At 55.6% G+C, this 26,958-nt stretch overlaps 1 protein-coding gene across 2 annotated transcripts; it reads right to left on the bottom strand.

The window, feature by feature from the left end:
* Window positions 1-18,000: 18,000 nt before the first annotated feature.
* On the bottom strand, window positions 18,001-22,936 carry EMX2 (empty spiracles homeobox 2; the record flags this gene model as incomplete). 2 transcript variants are annotated; one of them, XM_079707208.1, is made up of 3 exons in its annotated part: window positions 18,001-18,189; window positions 20,414-20,598; window positions 22,525-22,936. In XM_079707208.1, the coding sequence occupies 3 exons, from the start codon at window positions 22,934-22,936 to the stop codon at window positions 18,022-18,024; spliced, it is 765 nt and encodes a 254-aa protein (XP_079563334.1). In that variant the 3' UTR covers window positions 18,001-18,021. The 2 variants fall into 2 exon arrangements, with proteins under 2 accessions (XP_079563334.1, XP_079563335.1); XM_079707209.1 differs by lacking the exon at window positions 20,414-20,598.
* Window positions 22,937-26,958: the final 4,022 nt, after the last annotated feature.

Here is a 26,958-nt window from a genome sequence, read left to right as displayed (position 1 = left end):
CGAAGGACCAGCCCATTCCAGAGGTCCCCATGGGATCAGCTGGGGGCTCTTTTACAACTGCCTTGCAGCCCAATCTCCCGCTGCCCAATCCTGCCTCCCTAACTTTTGTGCAGCTTTTGTTCCGAAAAGCACTCCCTAATGTTAGAATCCTGCTGGCTAATCTCTGCCTCAGACCCAAGGCAGTACCCAGCATGTTTGTGTCCCTCTCAGAGCCAGGGTCCACTCCCCAACCTCCCACCTCTGTCATTCAGAAGAGTGGGTGAGATCTCAGCCTTCTAAGATCATGGTTCAGTGTCACATAGATTCTAGCACATTCTCAGACAACTTCTTCCCCACCTCTGTGCCGGCCACAGCTTCACTAAGGGCTCCCCTCCACGGTCAGATTTTAGCAAAGGACCTTCCCCTCCCTCCCTGATCCCATCTCCGTTCACAGTCTTGATCCCCAGGCCCTTGTTCAGCACCTGTCTTAGGTTGGGTTCAGAAGCAGATCTTGAGATGACAATTTATTTACAAGTGATTTGCATGTGCTCCCGGGAGAGACTGGAGAGAGGGAGTGGGTGAAGGAGAACAGGGAAGAGAGAGGAAGGAAGCAAGGATGTCATCCCAAGGGATCCCAGCACCAGACTGATCCCACGGGGAGCTCTACAGGGCAAATTACGCCTGCCTGCAGGCGAGGAAGCTGGTTCCAGTCAATCATGGGCTATGAACCTCCCCAGTCAGGTCTCAGGCACTTTCAGCCCTGTGCCTGAGCAAACGGCTTCAATAGCTCAAAGGCAGCCTCCTGAAGAAGGCTGCAAGCGAAAGCTATTGAAAGCAAAGCACACAGAAGCTGGAGGGTGGTCGTAGGAAGGGGACCCTGGATCTGGGCGGAGCCTAGTCAGCATCCACTACGGCTCCCCCACTGATATTTAACTGCAGAATGGAAAACAAAGACTTGGAGTGGGGGAATACTGTGGTGTCAGGAAGAGAGCACCAGGCTTGGGCCAGAATCCCAGCTCTGCCTGTTCTTTGCTGTGTGAACCAGTCTCAGCACTTCTCTGAGCTTCAGTTTTACCGTCTGTAAAATCAAGATAATAAGAGGAAAAAACAATCGCTACCTCTACAGGGTGGTTGTGTGGTTTAAATAGAATTATGTGGGGCAGAGTGTTCTGTAAGCCACGGGGGGATTCCTGTCCCTGAAAGATGCAGCCTCCTGTCACCGACACAATCAAGCCCTGTGCCAAAACTCAGCTGGGATTTCCTCCTTTCTCCCCATTGCTGATTTCATTTACTCTCTCTCCTTGAAGGCATCTATGTTTGCACTGCAGGCTGTTAAAATTCTTAATTCAAAATAACCCAATAAAATGCTCTGGGGGGCTTGCTGGTTCCAAATAGATATACAAGGAGCAGGCTGGCCCAAAACACAAAACGCAGAGGCCCAGCCAGGGCAGAGGTGCTTCTCCCAGGCCTGGGAGGATGGCCCCAGCCGGCTGAGCTCTGCACAGCCAGCTCATTAAATCCTCATCACCAGGACACTGAGCCAGGTGGTGAGTGCTGTTTGTCCAGCTGGGCTGTGTGAGAGGCCCAGGAGGAAACGACGAACATCTTACCTGGAAGCCAGCCTAAACAGGACCCCCGGCCTGGGGTCGCAGCCCCCTGCCCACGTAGCCCATCCTGTGGTTAGGGACCCCTTCCCTTTTTCCTGGAGCCCTACTTAAAGCCTGACCCAGATCCCTGGCATGGAAACCCAATGCGCTCTCAACCCAAAGGGCTGCTTACACCTTGGAAGAGGAAAATGCAACTGATCCCCCTGCGCAGGTGAAGAGAAGGGCTGAGAAACTGCTGACTGGTTTAATTTCATCCAGAAGCACCATAGCAGCACGATGACTGGCCTGGGAGCCCAGAGGTTTGGCCTGAGGCCCTGGCTTTGCTGATGATGACTTGGACCAGTCACTTCCCCTCTGGTGGGGGGGCCTCAGTTTCCTCACCTGCACAATGAGAGTGCATCTCCTGCCTGTCCAAAGGCTTGTGAGGGACACAATGGGAGGAGTGGCGTGTCTGTGCAGATGGTGGTGGGGTGGGCTCAGCATAGCTTCCATGTGAGAATCGCCTGCCTGGCACCAGATGCACTGCACGCATCTACCCATCGAGACTGCAGGATAAATAGTACCCCTTTTGGAGATGAAGAAACAGGCCAGCGGGCTCCAAAACTCATGCTCTTTCGGCTTTAGACACAAGCTCCGGAGGGGGCCCAGGTCCCGAGAAATCCACAGGCAGATGTTCCATCATTCGTTCATTCAGTTGGGGTTTTCTGGAACCCAGCTAAGCACGATAATGACAGCGCTGCTGCCCACAGGAAGCATTTTCCCTCCTGTTGAAGCCCCGCCTCCCGGTGGCCTGGTCTCTGGAGGCCTCTACCATTTAGCTCCCGGCCACGGGACAAAGCTGGAGCCGGGCCGCTGCGTGACTTTTGCCGGGCAGCTCACCGAGGCAGAGAAAAGCCTGCTCCATGAGCAGACGGGCCACACGGCAAGTCAGGAGGTCCGGGCTTAATGACAGTCACAAGAAGAGCAATACCAGCAGGAGTGGCGCCCGCTATCTGCGCCAGGCTCAGCAATGGCTACCTTACACGTGTTCCCTCAGTCTCCTCAGTCCTGTGGGATGAGCGCATGTGCTGTCCGAGGTCACACAGCCGGTGAGGAAGAGCGCAAGGCTCAAGCCTCATCCTTCCGCCTCCCGAGCCCAGGCCCGTCTCTGCAGCTGCTCCTTCCCTGACACCCTCGTGACTTTGAGCAAAATCCCTCCACTCCCTGGGCCTCAGTTTCCCCACAGGCAAATGGTCAGGTGGGACTTGCCGAGATCTCTTCCCACCTCAACAATCAAGGGTCTTGACCTGGGAGATGGAGGGGGAAGGGTGGCCCACGGCTGGCCTCCAGGACCCACAAAGGGCCTCCTCCCTGGAGAAGCGGACACGGAGCCTGGCTGGGCCTCAGCTCAGCGGAAGGGGACGCCTTGGGACAGGGTTCAGCCCTACCGGACAGCTTCTCCCTGAAAGCCAAATTTCTCACCGACGCCAAAGTCAAAGGTCCTCCGTGACCTCCCCGCAGCAAGCTGCTCACTGTAAGGGGCTCCCGCGCTAATGAGCTCGGAATGTGAAATTCCATCAGTCTGGCAGCGCAGACACGAAGCGATGAAACGTCCCATTCCAGGAGGAGGTATAGTTCTCTTGCCTTTTTCTGTTTCTGTAGTAACATTCGTCACTGCTACACATGAAAATAAAACCCAGATGGAATCCCCAAGATGAGGAGAGGGTCTTCCCCATCCCTGTGCAGTAGGACAAAGCCCACAGTGGGCACTTAGGGTCCCTGGCTGCCAGCTTCTCTGCAGAGCAGCCTTCCAGCCAGGGCCACAAGACGGCAGAGCAGGAAAAGACCCCCTGCTCTGCTGGGTCTTACCTGTCTCTTCCCCTCTGGGCCTGAGGTCATAAAACAGGTCATGGAGCAGGTAAAGAGCTGAGGTTTCCCCAGCCCTTCCAAACTCCACCCTGGCCATGGATGCTTAGTCCCCTTTTCTTCCTCCTGGGTGCCTTTGTCCAGCCCTGGATACACAGTCAGGGCCCCTCATCAAAAGCACATTCTTAGGAGGGCTGCAAGCAAGCACAGGGAGCTAAACAGAATGTGCTGAACCGGGAGGAGAGTAGGACCAGAGCCTGAACCTCACCTCCTCCAGGAAGCCTTCCCTGACCACCATGGCCTTCTTCAAAGTCATCCTACACGTTAAGATCAAGTCACATGACTTCTACCTACCATCAACTTGCCTTGCTCACTAAATGTGTCGTGTGTCTTGCTAAAATCCTCCTCTAGACTGTCAGCAGCCTCTAGGGGACAAGAAGCCCTCAATACTTGCCCTGAGGACCTCCTTGGTCCCTAGCACAGTACCTGGTTCACCAAAGCTGCTCTATAAATGTTCGTGGAAAGAACGTAGTTACAGTATCACTTTGATAAGTATTAATAAAGCAATAACAGTCATCTCCTGACCCCCTACTGCATGCCACACACTGGGCAAAGTATTTTACCTGCATTAACTCAATCCCACACAACGCTATCAGGTGCTGCTGTTCTCCCTTTACAGGTAAGGAGCAGAGAGCTACGACTTGCTCAAGGAATTTGCACTGAAGTCCGCAGGCCCCGAAGCCATGTCCTTCTCCACTCCCTGTGTTGAGACAGGAGGCAGGTCATATCCCTGAGATGCCTGCCGTGAGGACTGCCTCTCTCTGTTCTGATCCAGGCGGGTGAAATGGAGGGTAAAGAGGTGGGCTGACCAATGCTCCCTCCCCAAGCCTCAGCTTTGCCACCCAGCTTGGTTGGTCCCCTGCACACAGTGGTGCCCACTAACTGCAGCTTGCACCCAGGTGGAAGCCCACAAGCCAGGAGAGCCCCGTCCAGCTCAGGGTCAGCTGTGGGTTAGTGGCCTCTTACTAGTTCTACAGCAAACATCCTAGAGGTCCAGGCAGAATCTCCCTGGGCCTCAATCTGCTCATCTGCAAAGTGGGGAGAGTCCCTGCCCACTCAGCGGGCTGATGAACAAAGAATTAGAAAGGGGGCTGTTCTTAGCTTAGGCACCTGTTGGGGGCGCATTAGGGTCTGAGCTGGGCCCTTCCGACTCTCCCTTCTTCCCGCCAAGGTAGTGTTTCCCTAAGTCAGTTTCACCCTGGAATGGCAGCATCCCGGCAGCCACCCCCAAAACAACCGGCTGATGGAAAGGTGAGCAGGGTGCTGGTCAGTAAGGGAGGAGGGGGGATCAGCTCTCAGGAGGCAGTGCAACCAGGCCCCCCCACCCAGCAGAACCCTAAGCCCTGCGCTGGAACTTTCCCCTTCCCTATGTACCCCCCGTGCCCCCAACCCTGTTTTCCCTGCATCCTCAGCTCAGTCCAGCCACTTAATTCAGCAGCCGTTTGTCCCAGCGCCCCCGACCTCACACAGGTGTACTGTGTACTCACTTGCTTTCAGGAAAGTAAGTAGTTTTTTGGTGAGCAGCCAGTAAAGGGGACTGGATATGGGCAGAGAGGGGTACACAGACCCCTCCCCAGGGGACTGCCCCAGGCATGTTATCGAGTGTTCCTGAAACCCAATGCCCGGCCCAGTGGGGCAGCCAGGTGTGCCCCAAGACAAGGCTGTTTTTCCTCTTCTGGAAGAGTCACAGGAACTCCTGACTGGAGGGTCCAGAGACTGCAGACAAACATCACAACTGCTCCGTCGTCACCTGCATGCGTCCCTCCCCCGACTGGGCCCCTGTCTGGGGCTGTGGGTCTGTCTCTGATGGGCCAGCCTGGAAAGTCATCTGGCCCTGCTCGCCCCAAGGCCTCCAAGGCCCCGAAAGCCCACAGGCCAGCCTGACCCCACCACAGCCCAGAGGTGTCCATTTCTTCCTCCACCTCTTCAGCACAGGTAGTGACGAGGCTCTGGAGGAAACTCGAGAGGTTGGCTCCCTTGAAGTGGAGAAGGAGGTCAAGAGACACATTTCCCAACTTTCAAAAGAAATTGTTTGGGATAATTAATCTACACATCACCAACACCAAGGGATTGTTTTATATCAGAAGACATATAATTAAGAAAACAGTAGCAGGTTTGTTGTGTATTTTGTTCCTAAAGAATGCTAATTATGTTTAGCTCCCTGACACATCCAAAGGTTTTCCCCCAATATTTAGAAATCAAACAGAAGTTGGCTGCAAGGTACCTCTTTACCTAGACTCAGAACAAGGAGGGTCATGGAATGAAAGGGGCCTACAACAGGTCTTGGAAGGGGCTTTTCAGCCTGTGATTGCTGCCCCAGAGAGGAAAGGCATTTGCAATTGCTAAACTGCACTCATCATTGCTTAATTACATCTTCAGATCAGCACCTAATTTGCTTAGGGTGCAACTGAGCTGGTGTGGGTGTAATTACTTGCCAGGGACACAACTTAGCAATGCAGCCGCAGCCGGGGCACATGGGGAGCCACGCTCAGCTCTGCTCTGAGAGGCTGTGGTTCCACGGCTGTGGCTTCCAGGGCCCCGGACCCCAGCAGGCTGGACAAAGGCAGCCCCGGCCCAGCTGCTCCCTAGAAGCAACCTGGGTGTCAGGAAGCTCAGAAAGGTCCATCTGGAGGTGTTCAGAGAGCAACGAGGAGGACCCTCCTGGGCTGCCCCTCCTTGGGGGTCCCTCCCCAGCTGAGGAGGTGACTCTAGAGGGTGACAGTAGCTCTGCCCAGGTCCTGCCCCTTTATCCTGGGAACCCCTGCTGCAGCCTGGTTCCCCTGAGTACTCCATGCAAAGGCATGGCAGGGCAAGTAGTGGCCAAAGGGGCTGGCACCCAAGGGGGACAGATGCATGACCGCAGGCACCTGTGCCCCAGGTAAGGAAGCAAAGCCCCCCTCCTGATACTTCCTTGAGTCCTGCTAAGGTCTGCAATCTGGTCAGACAGGCAACATCAAGGTCCCCACAAAGGAAAGGGGAGGCACTTACATTACCCCCCAAAACACACACACACACACACACACACACACACACACACACACACACACAGACTTTCTTGGAAGGGAAATCCTCCAAATAGGAGGAGGGCACCAGCATTTACAGATGGGCCTGTGCTGTGTCCCAAGTAGGCTGTCCTCACTGTACCCTCAGGCAGTCCACACCCCAGGCCGGGGCTCCATTCAGGCCCCTGTCTACTCACAGCCCAGCCCATCACCTCATGGACAGGAGAATGATTAAGGAGTCACGGTGTTGTGATCAAACTTCTAAAAGGATCCTGTTCGTTGTACAGCAGAAACTAACACAGCATTGTGAAGCGACTATACTCCAATAAAAAAATAAACAAAAATAAATAAATTAATTGATTAAATGGTCAAAATAGTAAAGTAAATAAATAAATAAAACCAATTATAGTGGGGGGAAAAATCCTGTTTGAGATACATCCTAAAATTGTTACTAGTGAAAGACACCATGTCTGGAATTTGCTTCCAAATAGCCACGGGAGGAGAGTGCCTGGGAAAGACAGATGGAGCCAGAGGGACCTTGATTTCATCATTTGTATGTGTTTGCTAGGCTGTATCACACGCTGGGTGGTTTAAACAACAGAAATGTATTTTCTCACAGTTCTGGAGGCTGGAAGTCCAAGATCAAGGTATCTGCAGGGATGGTTCCTTCCAAGGGTTTGAAGGAAGGATCTGTTCCAGGTTCTCGCCTTGGTTTGGAGATGGCTGCCTATGCCCTCTGAACTCACATCATCTTCTCTCTGTGTGTCAGTGTCCAAATTTCCTCTTTTTATAAGAACACCAGTCATAATGGATTAGGACCCACCTTAGTGACCTCATTTTAACTTGATTGCCTCTATAAAGACCCTGTCTCCAAATAAGGTCATATTCTGAGGTACTAGGGCTTAGGACTTCAACATATGAATTTGGGGGACACAATTCAGCTCATCACATAATTGTTGTGGAAGATGGGGGATGTATACATTAAGCTATTCACTCTACTATTGTATAAGTTTGCATTTTTTCATAATAATTGGAGGGAAGGGGCATGCAGGGAGGCAATGCTTCAAACAATTGTCATGTCACCAGGTAAACCCCAAGGAGATAAGACATTCTCCAGTGCTCAAAGAAAATCCTAAAACTCAGAGCTGTTTCAGAAGAGACAAGGCAACTTTAGGAGGTAGTGAGCAACCCAGCTCTGAAAACATCCAAGCCCGGGCTGTATGACCACCAGTGAAGCCTTCTGTAGGATTCCTTCTCCGAGGGGAAGCTGGCTTGGCCAACATCTATGACTTTGCCCAACTCTTGGTTTCCAAAAGAGCCAAGGCTGTCTTAGGCTGCATTAACAGAAGCACAGTGGCTAGAACAGGGCTGGGAGAGTCCTGTTCTACTCAGAACTGAAGGGACCACCTGGATGCTAGTACTCCAGTCTGGAACCCCATCACAGAAGGCACAGGAAGCATTTCAGAATGACAGGCTTACATCTGGAAGGGAGCAGCCACGTGCTCAGACAGCTGATGGGTGATGAGCAACTGGGACCTTGGGTCATTGGACCACACATGCACATTACATGTGTGCACACTGCTCAAACCACCGCTCTTCCTCGGCCCTCCTGAAGATGATAGGAGGGTCTGGCCTGTAGCACATTCTAAATAACATCTCCTTTCACCTGCGAAAACTCAAGATTTCTGGGGTGGGGGGAGCAGGGGGTGTGAGCAGAGAAGAGGGGCCATAAAAATGCTCAGACTTTCCATAAACTTCGGCACTGACCCTCTTGCTCCCACCAGGGTCCCTAGAGCTGATTAAGTCCCCTTGCTGCCTGTAGATGACTAAAAGGGAAAGCGACATCGGAATCAACACGGCATCGTTTACTTAACGAAGCAGCAACCTTCCATTTGAAGTCATCTGCCGTATCAGACACCACTTCTGTTTTTCATGGAAGACATAACTGCAGTCATTTAGAGTGTGGGACAGGAAAGCAGCGAGGGAGGGGCAGGATGAGCCCTTCACGAGGCAGCTGAAAGAGGGCCCTGCAAGGCTGGGGGAGCCAGGGCAGGGAAGGCAGCTGCACCCACAGCCCCTCACATGGCTCCCACCAACATGCTCAGCCATGCCCCCAGCCACGGACACACTTATGCTCACCCATATACACACACACACACACTTGCAGCCTTCTCCCACAAACACAAACAAGTGTTCACAAACATTCATGCCCACACATGCACTCTGCCCCTCGGCCTCACTCACAAGTGCAAAGGCACCTGTGCTTACCAGCCTTTGGCACGATGCTTAGGAACGTTGTTTCTGGCTGCTGTACCCAAAACCTCCACACTGGGAAGGGGGCAGGGGGCAGTCCCCAGCCAGTGAAGGAGGGACTGCTCAGCACAAAGCTGACTCTCAACCCTAAAGGCACCTTCAATAATATCACACCCGGGCTTCCCTGGTGGCGCAGTGGTTGAGAGTCCGCCTGCCGATGCAGGGGACACGGGTTCGTGCCCCGGTCTGGGAGGATCCCACATGCCGCGGAGCGGCTGGGCCCGTGAGCCATGGCCACTGAGCCTGCGCGTCCGGAGCCTGTGCTCCGCAATGGGAGAGGCCACAACAGTGAGAGGCCCGCGTACCGCAAAAATAAATAAATAAATAATAATAATAATAATAATATCACACCCAACACAGAATCCCCACCGGAGCCCAAGCGTTTGGAACAGAGACTGTGTATTGCCTAAGAGGTGAGGGGGCAGTGGCAGGGCGGGGAGGCAGTCGCTGAAATCCAGCTCACTTTTCACTCTTCAAGCCACAGGGCACCCATCCACCCAGAAGAAGGAATGCCTTTTCCTAAGTTTTGCACACACAGCATGGGTTCCAGCAGTCCCTTCACCCCCAAGGCCACACGCACACTTACGTATCTGTGTACGTGCCCACATGCTCAGGTTACATGCTGTGCAAGCCACATTCACATACAGCCTCTCACACATCTGCAGCCACCAGCATGCAAGGTACATGGCCATCCTCAGGCTTCCTCACCAGGCTCGCTCCCAGGGGCCCAGGCACAGGTCCTTCTCCTTGCCCTTGGTCTGAGCTGATGATGATGCCCTCAAGCCCAGTCCCAGGTCCTGCTGCCCAAAGACAGGGCCTCAGAAGGGGGTGGGGCAGGAATCCTGCCTCAAGGTCCAGGGATCAGGCAGGTGCCTGAAAAGTGACTCCACCTGTCTCCCTTGCCTGGCACCAGGATGAGGCCACTGGTCGCACAGTCGCAGCCTCGGTGGGGGAGAGGCCAGGCACTATGGAGCCCTCTGGGTGGCCAGGAACATGGTCCACCTCTAGCATCAGCAGTAGGTGTTTGGGGTCAGGGGTGGAGCTCGGTCTCCAGGAAGCCCTAACTCCCACCTCCCAGGACCTTGCCGCCTCCTGGAGCTAAATGGGGAGAGGCCAAGTCAGATCCATGATTTCCAAATAAGCCAGACCCTTAGACAAGACTGCAGGGTCCAACCTTCCATCTCTTAGGTGCCCTTTTACCTGCCCAGGAAGCACAAGGAAAAGGATGCCAGGCAGGCATTGGGACATCTGGCTTTAACAACCTCACCTCTGATGAGGCCTGAAACGTTATCTCCCACTGGCCTCCCTGCAAGGAATAGGCTCACCAGACTGAAGAGTCCTGGATGGGGGCCCAGGAACGCCCACCTCTGCCCAGAGGACGATGCCCCAGCCTACAGCCTCCTTCCATTCTCACCTTTCAACCCGACAGGGCAGGGTCCAGCCCAAGGGGCCCGCTGATGCGGGGCGCAGGTGAGCAGTCCCGGGCGCCCCCCGGCCCCCACCCTGCTCCAGGCCGCCTCCTCTGGTTTCGGGGAGAAGGAGGGGCGTCCACGTTCTCTGGGGAGCAGAGCGGAGCCCCACGAAGTGACCCCTTTTCTGAATGAAATTGAGCGGCCATTTTCATCTTCTCCCCAAATGTCAGTAGCGTTAGATCAGATTAGGAGTTAATCTCTTGCCAAAATTCATTTCCGAACAAGAGAGGTGTCTGCGGGCAGGTGGAGGTTTGTTGTTTGTTTCAGTATTCCTCCCCACGCACCGTTTCTCTCCCTGTCACTGGGGTGCGGATGGGGGTAAAAGTCAGAATAGAGCGCACTGAGGCCCCTGGGGGGCTAGGGGATGCCGCAGAACGCAGGCGGGGCGGGTGGGAGGGCGGCCGCCCTGGCCCAGCGCCCGCCGTAGCGCCCATACCCCGCGTTTGCCCTCCGAACGCTCGGATGGCCCCTGGGGCGCGCCCGGGTCATCTTGCCCGGCCGGCTGGAGAGGAACGGACCTGGGGCCAGAGCAGGCAGGGCCCAGGAGACAGGCGCTGCGAGGGCCTGGATGCCTGAGCCGTATCCTCAGCGCAAGACGGACGTCCTCCCCAAACCCCGCCTACCCGCCCCAAGCCCCCAGCCTCCCTCCCGCGGGCCAGGGCGGTAAAAGGAAAAGGAAAGGCAATTGCTGCCTAAAGAAAAAAGAGGAAAAGGAGGAAATAAACGCCCAAACGAACTGGTCAGTACCTTGCAGGAGGCCTCATTTGACAAGTGACCAGAATACAGCCGCTGGCCTGAATGCATAATTACCCCCAAGTGAAAATTCCCCATCTAATTTGATATTTGGTTCTTTGCAGAAGCTATAGCCTTCGTAAATAATATACAAAGTAAGAAACCTAATCCTGCCTGCTAGAATGTTTAATTCATCATTATGCGAGCTAATTGGAAGGTGATTATATGGTAATTGCTCATTAGTGGTGTATATTTATCGCTGTACCTTATGTCAAGGCCATGGGAATTGTGTAGAGTCTGTTCTCTCATTTCAAGGATCAGTTTCAGAAGCAGGAGCGAAGCAGGCAAGATCAAGTTCTTCCTGACGTCAGGGTCCAGCAGAGGGCTGTGGAGACCCGCGCTATATATAGGACCTGGAGCCGGCTGGGGGCAGGCGCGGCCTGGGGCCGGACTAAGGCGCTGAGCCGGGCAGCCAGACCACTGCCGGGCAAAGCCGGTCCTCCCGGGGAAAGGGAGGAGAGGCGTGGGGCTGGGGGCCCTGGACCATTTTCCAAACGCGACCCCATCCCCATTCCAGGCACCTCCCTGGCGCATCAGGTGCGTCTGGGCCTCTGCGCTTATGCTGGGAGAGGAGACCTTGCCCCTGCGCTTTCTCTAGGACTCTTTGGCGGTGTGCAGTAGGTGTGGGGTAGAGAGGGGGACCGGCGAGGCTTGATTTGTACACTGGGTGGGAGACAGGGAGAGGGAAGGTGAGGCTTGATTTGGAGAGCCAGATGGAATTTGGAGTGGTGGAGACCCGGTCTTCCTCTCCGATCTGATCGCCTAACAGTTGATCAACTCCCACCTCCTTGGCGGGCCAAAAAATTCTCTCAATTCCTTCGCCCAGCGAAGCAGGGTGCAGGCCGGACGAGGGTACCAGGTTGGTGCCTAGGGAGGGGGACCCAGAGTCTCTCTATGGTAGGCGGGTAGAGCAGGGCGAAAGAAGCACGAAGAAAGGCAGGGCGTGAGCCCAAACCAGCCCCAGGCCAGCGCCTGAGCTGGGAACTTGGGACAGGCAGGAAGGCAGGTCTGAAATCCCCGAGGCGCGGAGGAAAGACGTGAACTCAGTCTGCAGGGGGAGGTGAGGGCAGGGGCGAGGCCGTGGCTCTCCAGCAGCTCGGAGGATCCGGCCGGGGCGCTCGGAGACCAGCCGCCAGCCGAGCATCCTCGCACGTGGGCGCGATCTTTGGCGCGCTCTGGCGCCCCCTCGGAGGAGTGCGACGCTCCTTTGCCCTACCCAGACCCCAGCCCGGAACGCCGGGCACCCCTACTTACAGCCCCGGGGCCCTCCCATGTTCCCCCAACCCCCTCGCCGGGCCACAGGCACTGATGAACAAAAGGCCAATTAGACGCTGGGGCGCGGCTGATGAATGGACCTTTCGCTTTCAAGCGTGGCACCGCCTCGGGTTTCCCGGAGTACTGGGTCGCGCCGGGAGAAGCCACCTGCCCGAGCGGGGTCACGGCTGGGGTCAACGAGTTCTCAAAACTCCCACTTCCCCCTCGCTGAGGGGCTGGTAGGGGGAAGTAAACGCGGCGGCCGAGCGGCGGACGCAGGAGCGGAGCGGCGGGCTAGGCGCGCCCGCGGCCCCGCAACTCGGCCTCGAGGCATCGCGGCCGAACGCTGCAGGCCCACTTCCTCTCCCGCCCTGCCTGCCTCTGCTCTGAGGCGGCACCCGAGTAAACCAAACGCTGATTGCTAGAATAAGAAGGGCCGGCCTGGGAAAATGCGGTTACCAAAAAAAAAAAAAAAAAAAAAAAAAAAACGGCTGCTGTTTGCCAAACTCCGGAGCGAGTGGTGCGCTGCGAAACAATAACCGAACCCGAGCCTTCTCACTAAACACACACGTCTAGATCCGGAGACATACACATATGCTGCCCTGGTGCCGGCATGGACGCCATCACAGGGGACCCCCACCCAAACACGGAGAAATGTTCCCGCGAGTCGCACACTCTGAGGCCATTCCCATCCTCTGAGATCCACAACTGCAGCCGGCTCACAGCGACCAGACGCTGGCACACAACTTCTTTACACAATTGCATTTCTACACCTTTATAAGCTCTCTAATTACAGCCGCGCAGCTGCCCGTTCTTGCCCTACCTAACTCAATACAATCTAGATGCACAAGGAAAGCTGGACACCTTGACACACTCACAATCTACACAAGTAGCACCGGCCTCTCCAGCCTCTAACTCACGCAGTTAGCACAATTAGCACCTACACATCCTGACTTAAATCCTGGCTCAGACACACGAACAACTGTTTCACAGACCTCACTGGTACACTCAGCCTCTACAAAACCACAAGCACAGCCTCTCGCCCTAACTCACATCCACACCCTTAGTCCGACTTGCAATTGCCCGCATGCGGGGAGCCTAGCCCAGATGCCCCCAGCCGCGGCGCGGGGCCCCGGGCGAGGCCTCCGACCCGCCAGAGTCCCTCCCCAATCGGCCTGCGCGTCCGAGACTTTGTTCCCTGCGACTCGAGGCGGGGACGGGGAGGAACCGAGGTTTCCAAGGCCGCGCGCAGGCCCGAGCCCCTTTCTGCCGGGCCCGCTTGGTGCGGCTCTCCGCCCGCCACAATCCGCCCCTAGCACAAAAGTGGCCCGGCAGGTTCCGGGCCGCCGCTAAAGCTCCCGCTCGGGCTGCGCTAAGCTGCCGGGAACAGAGTTGGAGCGAGCTGGGGGCACCGGACACTCAGACAAGAGGCAGAAAGGAGTAAGTGCCCAGAGGTCCGAAGCTTTTCCCACCTCGGGAGTTTCTGGTACCTTGAACAGAGCCCCCCACCCCCCACCCCTCCGCCCACGCCTACCGGGCCCTTTGCTGCGCTGAGGAACTGGACCCCAAATGAGACACGCACGCGGAACCCACGTGTACCTCTCAGGAAGGAGAATGTAGCCCGGGCACACTTGCGTTATACGTTCCGTTTGACTCTCTCAGGGAAATGCAAACTGAGAACCCAAGCCTCTCGGTCAGGCGAACGCACAGGGAAGGCCCACAAGTAATCAAGAAGGGAGCAGGTCACGGATCAAACGTGTAACCTACATCCCCATTCGGGGAAACAGGCAAGACACAAGACAACGTGCGTGCAGTGCCATGTGTAGGGAGGAACACAGAACCTGACCATCGATGCCCATTGCACCCTGCCAGGGTCATCTAGGCCTGGCACCCCTGTACCACGAGGGAGAACACAGACCTGCAGCACACAGCTCCCACGCTTCCCTGCCCAAGGGGCTCCAGCCCAGCACGCGCGCACTGTGACGGGGACGCAGCCACAAGGCACACGCGCCCCGCACCCTGCCCCGCGCCCCGCGCCCAGATAGTCATCGTGGGATGGCATCTCGCAAATATTTATATTCCTCAGCGCCACGGCAGCCCGCGTCCACATTAGACGCTCTAATCCTGCCACTTTAAATAGATGAATTAATAAAGCAAACGAGCGGCTAATAAGCTGACTGTCCAGCCTTTTTGAGGCGGGGGAAGGACTCGAAAGTGCGCCAAATTTGTTTGCAGTGGATCAAGGCGAGCCGCCTCTGCTTCACTTTCTTTATCTTAATTCCGACTTGAAAAGATATAATTATCTAGTTTGAACAGAGCTGCTATCAAATCCTTCTTTGGGCCGGGAAGGGGGGCGTTGGAGTGGATTGCGGCTCTCTGAGCCGCTCCGTGCAGCCCGAGATAGCGCGTAATGAAGATGTGGAGGCCCGAGATACAAAGGGCATTAACCTCATTAGCATGAAACCTTTTCTTCTTACCATTGTGGGACCCTTTCAGCCGCCTAATCCCCCCTATTTTCAAAGCTTGGTTTGTAATAAAGCTTTTAGGTTTTTTTTTTCCAAAGCTAATAGTATTCTCTGATGATTTTATTGCTGTTACACTACATAGGACATTTACAAAAAAAAACCCATCACCCTCCCCCTTTTCTTGTACTTAAAAAAAAAAAAGTATATGGTTCTTGCAGAAATAAGCCTTTTATCAAGATGGGAAATTTTCTTCAGGAAAGGCTAGTCTGAATTTTAACAGGTCTGTGCTCTGTGTTTGAGGCACTCTGGGTTTGGCAAAGTGGGTAGAAGGAAAAGGTAACTTGCTTAAAAGAAAGAAGTGCAGCCATGCTGTAGCAGGGACTGCAAAGCACTCGGGACAGCTATTGGTCACAGAGGTCCCGCTGTCCAAGGGACTGGAAACCCCACTTGCGTTTCCAGGATACACAGGACAGCACCTGTCCCTCTGAGAGGCAAGCCCGTGTCTCCTGAGGTGGTCCCCTCTCACCCCAGCCTCCTCGAGCAGTGGAGTCTCCCCAACTATACCCACACCTTCCCAAGGAGTCTGCGTGGAAATGCACCATAAACAGCCAGCGTTCTCCAGAGAAACAGAGAGGGAGAAAAAAGGAGAGAAAGGCAGAGATAAAGGGGAAGAAGAGGGAGAGAGGCCAAGAATGAATTCTACTTTCGAAGTAGAGGAGGGGAGGGGAAAAAAAGAAAGAAAAATTTCCATAGTGCCCTATAGTCCCCACACGTGCATGGAATGTCTAATCTTAACTTTTCAAGGCAGGATGTTAACAAAGCTTGTATTTTCGCCCTGCATTGTAACTTGGCCTTATCACAGTGTAAAGGGTGGGGAGATTGTCCTAAATTATGTCCAGGCAGCCCCCCTGGATCCGTGGATTAAGAGATTAAAGGAGACCACTGGGCAAGGCCTCCTCTTTCCCCTTCATATTCCTGGTATGATAATTGCTTAAACTGATTTGCACTTTCACAAAAGCTCGCAGGACGCTTTGTAGCTCGAACAGAACAGACGAGGTTTCTCTATCAATGGAAATAAAACTGATTAATGCAGCCTATCAGGATAAGAAGCAAATGAAGCATGCAAAAACAACCTCGTACCCCCAGAAGGGGGAAGGAGGGGCGGGGGGAGAAAAGCTAAGTTTCCTCCAAGACTGGGTACAACTTTTTCTTTAATGTTAAAATTGAGAGTTGAAGGTTTCTCAAAACGCTTGCCTTATAAGGCTGCTGAGGCCCTTGGGCTCATCCCCTCACCTTTGGCAGATTGGGGCCAGAGAGAGGAAGGAAGGAAGGAAGGAAGGAAGGAAGGAAGGAAGGAAGGAAGGAAGGGAGGGAGGGAAGGAGGGAGGAAGGGAGGGAGGGAAGGAGGGAGGGAGGGAGGAAGGAAGGAAGGAAGGGAGGGAGGGAGGGAGGAAGGAAGGAAGGAAGGAAGGGAGGGAGGGAGGAAAAGAGGGAAAGAAGGATAGAGAGAGGGAGAAGGACAATTATGTTTTGGGGTTCGAAGTCAGAAACACAGTTTAAAAAGTCCCAGGATCCTGATTCTGCTAAGTGTTTTCCCCAATCTTGGGGGAATACTCTTCAATGCATAACTATATGTCCAGTTTTTTTTTAATAACTAGAGGTTAAGAGTAGTAAGCATTTTTAACCTGAAATTCAAATTAAACTCCCTCTTTAGGCTGTGTAGTGGGCAGAGGTCTGGATGGAAAACTTTTCTCCCATCCCTTTTCTGAAGGACTTAAGTTTTCCTAATCCTCTCCCTTTTCCACCCTCTTCTCTCTTTAACATGCCCAAGAATCCATCAGCCTGGCCCTTTTGTGGGTGGGGAACCTGGGCTTCTTGAGCCTAGATGGGGAAGGACCACACTCAAAGAGATACTTTTTTCAAGAATTCACTTCAATTTCCCAAGACAACTACTCTGAGGGCATATTGATAAATCTTTATTGACAAAATATTGACATTGACATACTTCTTGGAAGTATATAGTGTGTTAGAATTCTAACAAATTAACACAGAACACAAAAATATTTACATTCTGGTATAGAAGACATTAAGGAAGCATTTGTCACTCTCTTTAGTAAGTCTATGATCTTGGAATAGAAACTCAGTGCTTGAAAACTTGCTGCCGTGTTCTTGGCCACACTTATCATCCCCGCTAACTACAGTCCTTCAGTTTTTGCAATAGATAGATTGAAAGTTTGGAATGGCCTTTATTTACGGCAAATGGTTGAACTCGGCCAATACCTTCAACCACTAAAAGGAGTTTAGTTCGTGGTTTTAAGCCTTGGGATGTTAGGAAAGGAATGTCCAAGAAATAGAATTAATTTAGGGGTTTTTTTTCCCAGTACAAGTCCTGACTCCTCTTGTGGGCACCCTCCCCCTCCACCCCCAGCCCCCCATCCTGCTCCCCGTTTCTCTGAAAGAGGATCACTATCGCTGAGCCTACTTCATTTAGCTTTCACAATCACTTTGACGTCAGAAGGTATCAAAAAGTGTTTACAGACTGCACATTTCTTGCAAAAAAATCAAAATAATAAGCACGCAGAACCTGTCTTTAAAAGGAAAAGAAAATTACAATTCACTTTCTGTCTTAAGACACCATTCGCCCAACAACTGCTACATGCAATTCAAGTTTTTGAACAGGTGTGGGATGGGGCTGGAGGTGGAGTCCCCATTGTTACTGATTATTTTTAAAGATTGGGGAAAAAAACACTTCGAAGTGCAAAATAAAAAGTCCTGTGCCTGGTTGGGGTTTTTCTTTTATCATTATCATTATCATTTTTTTAAAAATCGGACTGCGAGATAACCGGAATACCTGCCAATCATCTTGTCTCGCTGGTTTGGCGTTTGGCTGACAGCTCCCCTTGTCAGAGCGCCTTCGGCTTTGCCACCTTTGGATCTCTCTCTCTCTCTCTGTCTCTCTCTGTCTCTCTCAAGCTGCCTCTTTAGACAAGGGTTGCGTGTTCATCCAGGAGCCTCCGTCCTCTGCCATCTCGGCGCGGCCTCGGATCAGGACCCTGCGCTCTTGCTGCCCAGCGTCTGCGTCGCGCCGCCCCTCTCTCTGACTCCCTCTCCCCTTCTCCGTGAACGTGTGTGTGGTTTGTTTTTGTTTTGTAGGGTTTTTTCTTCTTCCCCTCCTCTCCCTGTCTCTGTTTTGCTCCGTGTTGTCCGTTTCTGTGGGGTTCTGTTTGTGTTTTTAATCGTCTGAGGTCACATCTATTTCCTCGGGACTCGCCTGCTTTGTGGCGATTCTCCACCGGTTAATATGGTGCGTCCCTTTTTTCTTTTGTTGAGAATCTGAGCCTTCTTCCTCCAGCTTCTGCCTTTTGAACTTCGTCCTTCGGTTCTGAAACCATACTTTTACCTGCAGGAGAGGCAGATGGGGCGCGTTAGTTCCTGCACAGCGCCCTCCTACCTCTTCCTCTTTTGCCTGGCCCGGACCTGGGACTGAGACTACGGAAGTCCAGCACCCCAGCTGCGTGTCTTATTAGCTGACCTCCCCACGGCCTCCCCTTGGGGAACAGAGCTCCTATCCCGGGGCCGGTGAGAAGGCTGGCTCCCTCCCCTTCTGGGCCCTCCTGGGGCACACTTCCCCTGGTCCCGAGGCCCAGAGTGCAGAGTGCCCCCTTCTCACTTTGTCCTGCTCGGGACACCCACATCCCGCTAAGTGCAAAAGCCTGGCAAACATTGGGAAACCCCTATAAAATTATAAGTAAGGGAAAATTAAAAGAGACACATCCCTGACTCCCTCTACCTAACTAGTGCAGGGGAGATCTCATTCCCACTGCTGCAGCTCCTGCAGGGCCGAATGTGCTTTCTGTTTTCTGCCAGTTTCCCGCAGCCGCTGCCTAAATATAGCGCCTCCTCGGCAAGGCCTGGGCCCTGGGTAGGCAGTCAAGATTTGCCTGAGCTTCCTCCTCTCTGCCCGCTACTCTTGCAGGTGAGAGCAGGAGCAGTTGTGTGTGTGTGGGGGGGGGGGGTGCTGGGGGAAACCGGGGGGATGATGGGGTGCAGAGCCCTGGGGACCAACCCAGCTGTCTCTTTTCAGCTAGGAAAAGAGGCTCAAAAGTGAAAGCTTCTGAAAGACTGTGAGATAAAGGGGAAGTAAAAGAAAAACTGTGAAAGAGAAGGGAAGAGCCCCTCAGTCCTCCTCTTGACCAGCCCCAGGACAGTCCAGGGCCAAGCTCTCACCCCATCACATCACTTCCCACCAGGGCGGGGCCGGCAGCCTGGCCTCCTCGGAGCGCTGCTAGAAGTCTGGGGAGCAGTGAGGTGGGGCTCAGATGCTATCCCGACCAGTCCCTGGGGAAGCTGGCGATGGGGCCCCATACAGTGACCAGACCAGACAGTAACACTGCCCAAGCTTCTCAGCGGTGAGGTACAGGTGAGGAACATGGTGATGACTGCACCTCCCATGCCACCAGGGCTGTCCCATTCTGCTAGCAGCACCCCAGGCCCCTGAAGTCCGCTCCGCTTTCTCCTTTGAGTCGGCAGGCCCAGGTCCCGGCTTGCTCTCCCCGGATGCCCCCAATCCCCCAAAGTGCCCCCATGAAAAAGCCGAGCTGGAACACGGCTGAGTTTAATTTGCTTTGAGTTTGCTAATTGAGTGGGAGGACGGTTCATTTCTCCCCGGCGCTCGCCCAAGGCGCGCGTCGGTGCGCTCGGGGCTTGACACGCACACAAAGACTCCAGGCAGCGTGGGCAGCGAGGCGGACAAAGACCACCGCCGACTCGGCTATCCAGGAGAAATCAGCCGGGCCGCGGCTTGTGCCGGGCCCCGCACCAACCCGCGAGGCCCTCCTCGGTTTTGTCCGGGGGGACGTTTTAAAACAAAAGCCTCGACCTCTTTGCGCCTCCCAGGAAAAGTGTTACAACTTAATCTGCCCGAAAATGTTACTGTTTGCCGGGAACTTTGACCCCGCCCTGAGGCTCCGCGTACAGTAGCGCCTACTGTAGCCCTAAGCCCCCTCCTCGCCCCGGGGCAGGCCAGAACCTGGCCGCCTCGGGACCCTGTTGCGCAGGAAGGGTCTGCCCCCTGAGGCAGCTCCTCTCCCGCAGGCTTCTAGCTCTGTTTCCCGGATTTAGGGACGCACCCAGGATGCCCGGCTCGGCGGTCTGACTCTCCGATCCCCTCAAGGGGAGTAACTGGCTCCGTCGGTGTGAGCCTTGAGCCCCCGGTGCACAGAGCTCGCCCTAACCCACTCTCAGCTCTGTCTCCAGCCTAGAGCCCCAAACACCCCAGAACCCCGCGGCACTCTCCTTCCTGGATCCCAGCCGCGTACCCCAGACTCTCACCGAAAGTCTCACCAAAAGTGCAGAGCTATCACAGCCAGGAGCTGCAAGGCCAGCCCAGCCGCACAGAAGGAGCAACTCAGCCCGTCCACCCCCGCCCCCCCAGAGCCTCGGGCGGGTCATCTCCTACAGTCCCGTGCTGGAGCCCAAGGAAGCCAAGAGCACCTCAAAACTTACACATCCTGAGCCCGGGCGTGGAACCAGCTCCCGGCCTGTTTGCCGAAAGCCCTCCACACTTTGCGGGCTGCGTGTGTCCAGAGATTTGGGATGCGGTTGCCGCGCCTGGGCCCGCTCACCTGAGTTTCCGTGAGGCTGAGGCTGTGCGCCAGCTGTTTCCTCTCTGCGCCCACCACGTAGTGGTTCTTCTCGAAGGCGTGTTCCAGCCTCAGAAGCTGGGACGGGGAAAAGGCGGTTCGGATCCGCTTCGGCTTTCGTGCCAGCGCGTTGTGCAAAAGGAAGCTCTCCGGACTTGTGTCGTTCCCTGCGGGGGACACAACAGAAGTCCCGTTAAAGGGGGCCGTCCTGGCCAGGTCCGCGCGCTTCTCCCGAGCCGGGCTGACCCGGCACAGCGCTCAGGGCCTCCGCGTACGTAGCCCGTGCGGCCCGGCCCACGGGGGCCCAGGGCCCTCCACACGCGCGAAGGGAACACCGCTCCAGCTGCGTGGCCCGCTCCGCCGGGACCGTACCTGTGCAGCACCCAGCAGCAGCTGTCCCGGCGGGTCGAGTCCCAAGGCTCCTGACCTCTGCGGGCTTTGCAGCCGCCCGGGCCCCACGAGCCTCGCCACTTCCGCAACCGGCGCCCGGGACAGAGGAAGGGGCGGCAAGGCAGGGCCCGGGGATTGGCGCCCTGGACCCATAGAAACGTCTGTCTCTTCTTTCTAACCTCTGGGAGAACTTTGCCCCGGGGGTGAGGGGCGAAGAGGCGACGAACCGCTATCCTAGAGTTTTCTCGGGGACTTATTTTTAAAGTGCTTAAGTCTTTCTCCTCCGGAAAAGCGCAGAGGCCGGGCGTGTCGCTGCAGCCCGGCCTAGACCGAAATCTCGCCGGCGGGTGCGCAGGGTTTCTGCCGCCGCTGCCTCCCGAGGCCCCGTTCTCCCGCTGCCCTGCTCCAGAGAACTAGGAGACACGAGCGAAGGCATCGAAACCCGGGGAGTACGGAGCTGCGGTCACCCGATGGGACTGTCCGCGGCCCCAGAAGATCCTGGCTACTCCAGGCCTGGCGTGGGGACCAAGAGCGTGGCTGCCAGAGAATGAGGAAAGGGAACCCTAAACTTTTCGAGTAAAGCCAGAGAGTTTCGGATTCACTCATTAGGGTGGGAAATCGATTCACCAAAACCCAAAGAAAGACAAACCTACAATCCAGGCAGGGATGGAGGCAAATCCGGTCTGGGAATAAGAGTAAAATGTTGTTTTTGTTTGGTTTGGTTTTTTTAATTATGGAGGAGTGGAATCTACCCCATTCTAGGCTCTGGCAGGAACGCCAAGGGTTAATGAATGGGCAAGCCGCTGGGTATTGATCAGCGGCCTCGGGAGGTAGGTCTTTTCCCCGCTCAGATCGCTAAACTAATTACTTGCCCCTTTTTCTGGAGTTTTAACTCTCCTTCCACTCCCACCCCCCCCCACACACACACAAAAATCCAAAAAATAGCAAGAAAGGAAAACACCCAAAGAGATCTCCTCCAGCCCGTCTTCCGACCCGGTTCATTTCTTTTAAAAGAAAAACAAAAACAAAAACAAGACCGAACCTGCCTTCGCCGTGGCCGCTCGGCGCCCGAATTGAGCAGGTCACGGCGAGAGTGCTGAGCCTCAGAGCTTCCTACCCGCGCGGGTTCCCGCCCCGCCTGAGCCTCCAAAATAAGCAGGATAAAACAAAACTCCCAGACTTTGCTCTGGGGACGCGAGGGTCTCTTCGCCGCCGGAAGAGGGTCAGAGACCGAGAAGCTGCAGGTCTAGGATGCAGGGGCGCGGAGTGGATGGCAAACAGGGTCGAACGCAGTCGAAGGCGAACGTGGTGTCCGGGCCCTGTCCGCGCCCCTCGGAGCCAGAGCGGCGAGGGCATCGCCGGGAAGACAGAGAATCCGGGGACCCCCGCGGGCCACGGATTCCTTGGCGGCCGGCACTCGTAGCACGCTAGGAAAAGCCTGCCTCGACCCGAGAGCATTCGGGGACAACTCCTCTGTCTGCGCCCTTCTCTAAAGGGTCAAGCGGCCGCCGGCCAGCCCCCAAACCGGCCGCAGCTCGGAGACTAGGGACCGTGCCCGGCTCCTCGCCGCCCAGTTTCCAAACGCGGCGCGCGGGCGGGCGAACCGGAGGAACCTCCATCCAGGCCTTGCCGGGCGCCCACCTAGAGCAGGCCGAGGGCAGTGCGGGCTGCAGAGCGCTGCAGCCCCGCGACGTGGCACGTACCTTGGAAGCGGTGGCCCAGATATCGGTAGCGATGGATGAGCCAGGGGTAGAAGGTGGACGGGTCCCGCTGCTGCGAGGCGAAGAGGGGGTGTGGCGAGTGCGAGGAGGGCAGGGGGTGGGCGGCCAGGGCGTGCGGCGGCGGCACCGGGTGCACGGGCACGGCCGGGTTGGGCGGGTGCGAGACCGCCTCGGCGAACACCAAGTCCGGGTTGGAGTAGACGCCCCTGCCGGCGGCGGCGGCGGCGGCGGCGGCCGAGTGGAAGCCGTTGAGGAACGGGTTTATGGGGCTGGAGTTGGCGTAGCTGAGCGCCGCGGGACGGATGGGGTCCTCAGAGCGCGAGGCGGGCAGGGGACTGTCCTTGGCCACCAGCGACTCGATGGTGAAGCAGCGCTTGGGCGCCGGCTGGAACATGCTGCGCCGAGGAGCGGGCGCCCGGGGCTCCCAGCTCCCGGCGACCGCGGCGCGCTGCCTCCGCCGCCCGCTGCCCGCTGCCCGCGGCGAGAACGGACGAGAATTGGGGACTTGTTTGTTGGGGGTGGGGGTGGGGGTGGGGATGGGGATGGGGGTGGGGGAGGAAAGGGAGAAAGAAAGGAAAGGAAAGAAAAGGAAGAAGGAAAGAAGGGGGGAGGGGGAGGGAGAGGCAACACCGAGGATCCCGAGAATCTTGCACCAAACGCGCCCAACCTGGAGAGAGGGGGAAAAATCCTTCCAGAAGAATTTGCAGGCGTGGATTGGGGTAATTTTTTTTCTTTTTTTTCCTTTTTTTTTTTTTTTTTTTTTGCGAGATGGCGTGGGGGGGATCGAAGTTAGAGGCGGGAGGGGGGGGAAGTTTCTCGGGGGAGGCAAAAAAAAGTTTTCTCTCCTCTGCAAAAGGCGGGCAGGGCGCCCTAAGTCCAAGGACAATCCATGGAAGTGTTCGCTTCTTCACAAGTTGTGCAAACGATTTGTTAGTTCATGAGCCTAATTAGTGCGGGGATCACATAAACAGCTTCCTCCGAAGCCTGGTAAATGGCTTGATGATTGGTCGCTATTACTCGCCCTGAGGTGGAAGGGGGGAGACTCTTTAAAGTGCGTCAGAAGGAGGCGAGCGCCTGGGAACCCGGAGGCCTGGATCCAGGCCGAGAGTGGAACGGAGTCGGCGCCGCTGCCTCGGCCGTGCCTCCTGCGCCCGCCAGGCCGCCCGGCCTTTCGGCGCCGTCGCCGCGCGCTCCTAGCTCACTTGCTCCCGCGGCGCCCGCGGCGGCTTCTTCTCTTTCGCCTCCTCCTCTTCCTTTGGCTTCTCCTCCTCCTCCTCCTCCTCTTCCTCCTTCTCCTCCTCCTCTTCTTCCTCCTCCTCTTTCCCCACCTCCTCCCCCTCAGCCACCGCCTACTTCTCCACCACCACCATTCCCTCCGGGGCACCCCGGTCCCTGCAGAGTCCCCGAGCGGCGCCGCCTTCGCTGCGGCCCCCTGGATCCCGAGCCTGCTGAGCCCGAGCTGGGGGGACAGACGGACACACTGATGCACAGATTCCTCGCGCCTAGCGCTATGCTGCTGCTGCCCCCCGCGGGCGCGGGTCAGGGGAGCTGGAATCGCCCCGGGAGCACTCGAGGGTAAGCGAGCAGGGGTTGGTTCCCGGCGAGGGCTAACGGAGCCGTTGGGTTAGACCAATTCCCACCCCCAGCGAAGCTCCCGGAGGTTTCCCAGGTGAGGAGGGAGTCTGGCCGGGGATGGGGGTCCTCCGACCACGCGTAGCCTCTAGGTCCCAGGGTCCCTGAGTTCACGATCCTTGACTCGGCCCGTTCGTTTCCAAGCTGAGACCGGAGTGGACGACCCTGCCCTGGCGGTGGGCTTCCAACGTGCCCACAGGCTCTCGATTTTCCTCTCTGGGACGGTGCCCATCTCCTTCCCCCAAACAGCTCTTTTGGGAACTGGGGGTCCCAATATCTGGGAATGGGGGTCCAGGATCAAGGGAGAGGCTGATGTGATACTACTATTACCGTTACGTTGTCATTATTATTTTTGTTAGTGTTGTTATCATTGTTATTATCGCTATTATTATTATTATCATCATCATCATCATCATCACTATTTCTATTATTATTCTGCCATCTGTCGTCCTAGGGGCGGGTTGCTGTGCAAACCCAGGGCTTGCGATTAGGGAGTGAGGATCGCTTCTCCAGTCCCAGGCCGTGTCCGCATTTTCGAGCTTGCCTTCGGTTTTAGGATGATTTTAGGGCCGAGTTCCCTCGTCCCCATTGGCTCACGCTGCGGCATAATTATGATCACATCCCCCAGGCTGCTGGCGCTGCTCTCTGTTTATTGGTGGTTAAAGATCTATTATCTATTCATCAGCCGCCTCTTTTTTCCTCTTTTTTTTTCTTTTTGCCAATTACATTCTTCTAAAGTGAAGTACCAGCAGGTATTTTGCACGTTTACAATTAATGATTTAAAAAAAAAATCTGGCATCCTTTAAATCTCTTACTTGGAGGCCCATGTCACTTCGCTTAAGGATGAAGAAATGCCTGTGTTTGGTGATGAGGTTGCTGTGAGACCCAAAAAAATGTCGATTGGGAGGGGGAGAAGAGGGAAGTCCTGTAAGTCAGGCTTCAATGCCACCAGATTCATCAGTCAAAGGTCCCCAGGTCTGGGGACATGTTCCCCTGCTTTCCCAGCTACCCTCTCCCTGCCCTAGGGTCTCCCCCGTCCTCTGTGGTTTCATCTGCTGTGTATTTATGTTTGCGTCAATTTCTTCTTTATTCCAGGCATAGTCTGTGTTGGGGGTGTGTGTTGGGGGGGGGGTTGGATGGGAGGAGGATCCAAAGCCCCTTTCGGAAAACACTCCAGGCAAGAGAGGAGTTAGGAGTGTGTTTTCTGGCGTTGTCTGGGCACCTGATCTTAGTGAGGACCCAGCAGAGATCATGCGTGCTGCCTCCCCCAAGCTTCCCAGGGCACACACGCATACACACTTCCACACACGAGACAGGCATGGCCCTCAGCTCTGTACTCACGCCCCAAGAAGCCTGCCCCTACATCAGGCTTCTGCTCTCTGACGCCAGCTCTGGGCAGGGGTCTTGGCTGGGTTTTCACCCATAGCGGGTTCTCTCGACCTTGCTTTGTGGCATCCCCCCATCCTTTTCCCCAGGCCCAAGGATACAGGGTGCTCGATCCAGCCTCTTGGGGTGGGTTGCATTTTGAATAGTATCTCCCTGGGTCCTGAACCATGGACCTCCAAAAATATTGTCCCCGATTCAGAAATCCTTCCCTCAGTTAGGCTGTAGGGACACAAGCCCCACTGTGCCCAGGCCAACAGGGAACCTGAAGCCACCAGGAAAAGTGGAAGTCTTTGGGCTGTGCTAGCCAGCCAGTCTGGGGTGGAGGTAGAGGTCAGCCCTTGGTTCCCAGAAAGAAATACCCAATTTAGGTGGGTTGTAGATCCCCGATCCTGGAGCCGGTGGAGGAGGACCCCCTTCTCCATGGAAGGATCTCCAGGAGGGCTGGAGGTTCAGGCTCGCCCACAGGCCAGGCCTTCCAAACTCAGCCTTAGACTACAAGTGGGAAACTGAGGGCACTAAAAGCCCCACCCTGGCTGCAGGGCAGGGAATGGCCTTTTATTGCACAGTCAGTATTAGTGATCTTGGCTGGGGGGTTTGAGAGTTGATGACTTCGAAGGCAAAGGGGCTCCATTCAGTGTCTGGGAGGTGGGATGAGGCCCGCCATAGTGTGTGATAGTTTCCCCTTCTAAACTCTCAGGCTGAGCACTGAAGTGTTATTGGTACCACCTTAAGCACTTTCTCCTGTTTTGACCAAGATGTGTCCGGAGAGTGTCCTAATGAAGTGAGCAGTCTAGAGCCCAGACCCTCAGCCTCCCTCCCAAGGCAGGGACAGTCGGCCGGGGCAGAGGGCCCAGGCTGCTCCCAGTGTACAAGAAGCAGGCCACCCGCCTCTTGCAAACTGCCATAAGGGGGCCAGCTTTACCCTCAAAGGGCTCTAGTTATTGGCAGGTGGGCGAGGCTGAGAGAGTCTGGTGGCTGCCTTCTTGGCGGCAGTAGGACACGCCTGTTCGCCGCTGGCCCCAAGCCTCTCCCGGGCCCCCACAAGGAAGAAGCAGGATTCTAGCGAGTCAGGGGCCGCACGCGGAAGCCCTGGAAGCGGAGTAATCTATGCTAATTCATGCGCCGGGACCGAGGAGCTTGGAAAGGTTCGCTCTGCCAGGCTCCGACGTGCAGGGGAATTAACTAGGAGAGTAACTCATTAACCAGGCTGGAGGGCAGAGGCGCACCGAGGCGCTGGGCAACCTAGTCTGGACTCGGACCCTGAGCTGCCTCTAGACTCTGCTCCTTGGACCCAGCGGCTGCCATTCTCTTTACTTGTGGCTTCTTTAGCCTTTCAGAATGCGGCCCCTCTTTGTTCCCTAGCTGCTCTGGAAGGGTGGGTGTTGGGTTAAGTACCGG

Source organism: Hyperoodon ampullatus (assembly GCF_949752795.1).
Source record: "Hyperoodon ampullatus genome assembly, chromosome: 1".
NCBI classification, from domain to species: domain Eukaryota; kingdom Metazoa; phylum Chordata; class Mammalia; order Artiodactyla; family Ziphiidae; genus Hyperoodon; species Hyperoodon ampullatus.
The sequence above is the reverse complement of the archived record's forward strand: the minus strand, read 5'-3'. Positions and strand labels throughout refer to the sequence as shown.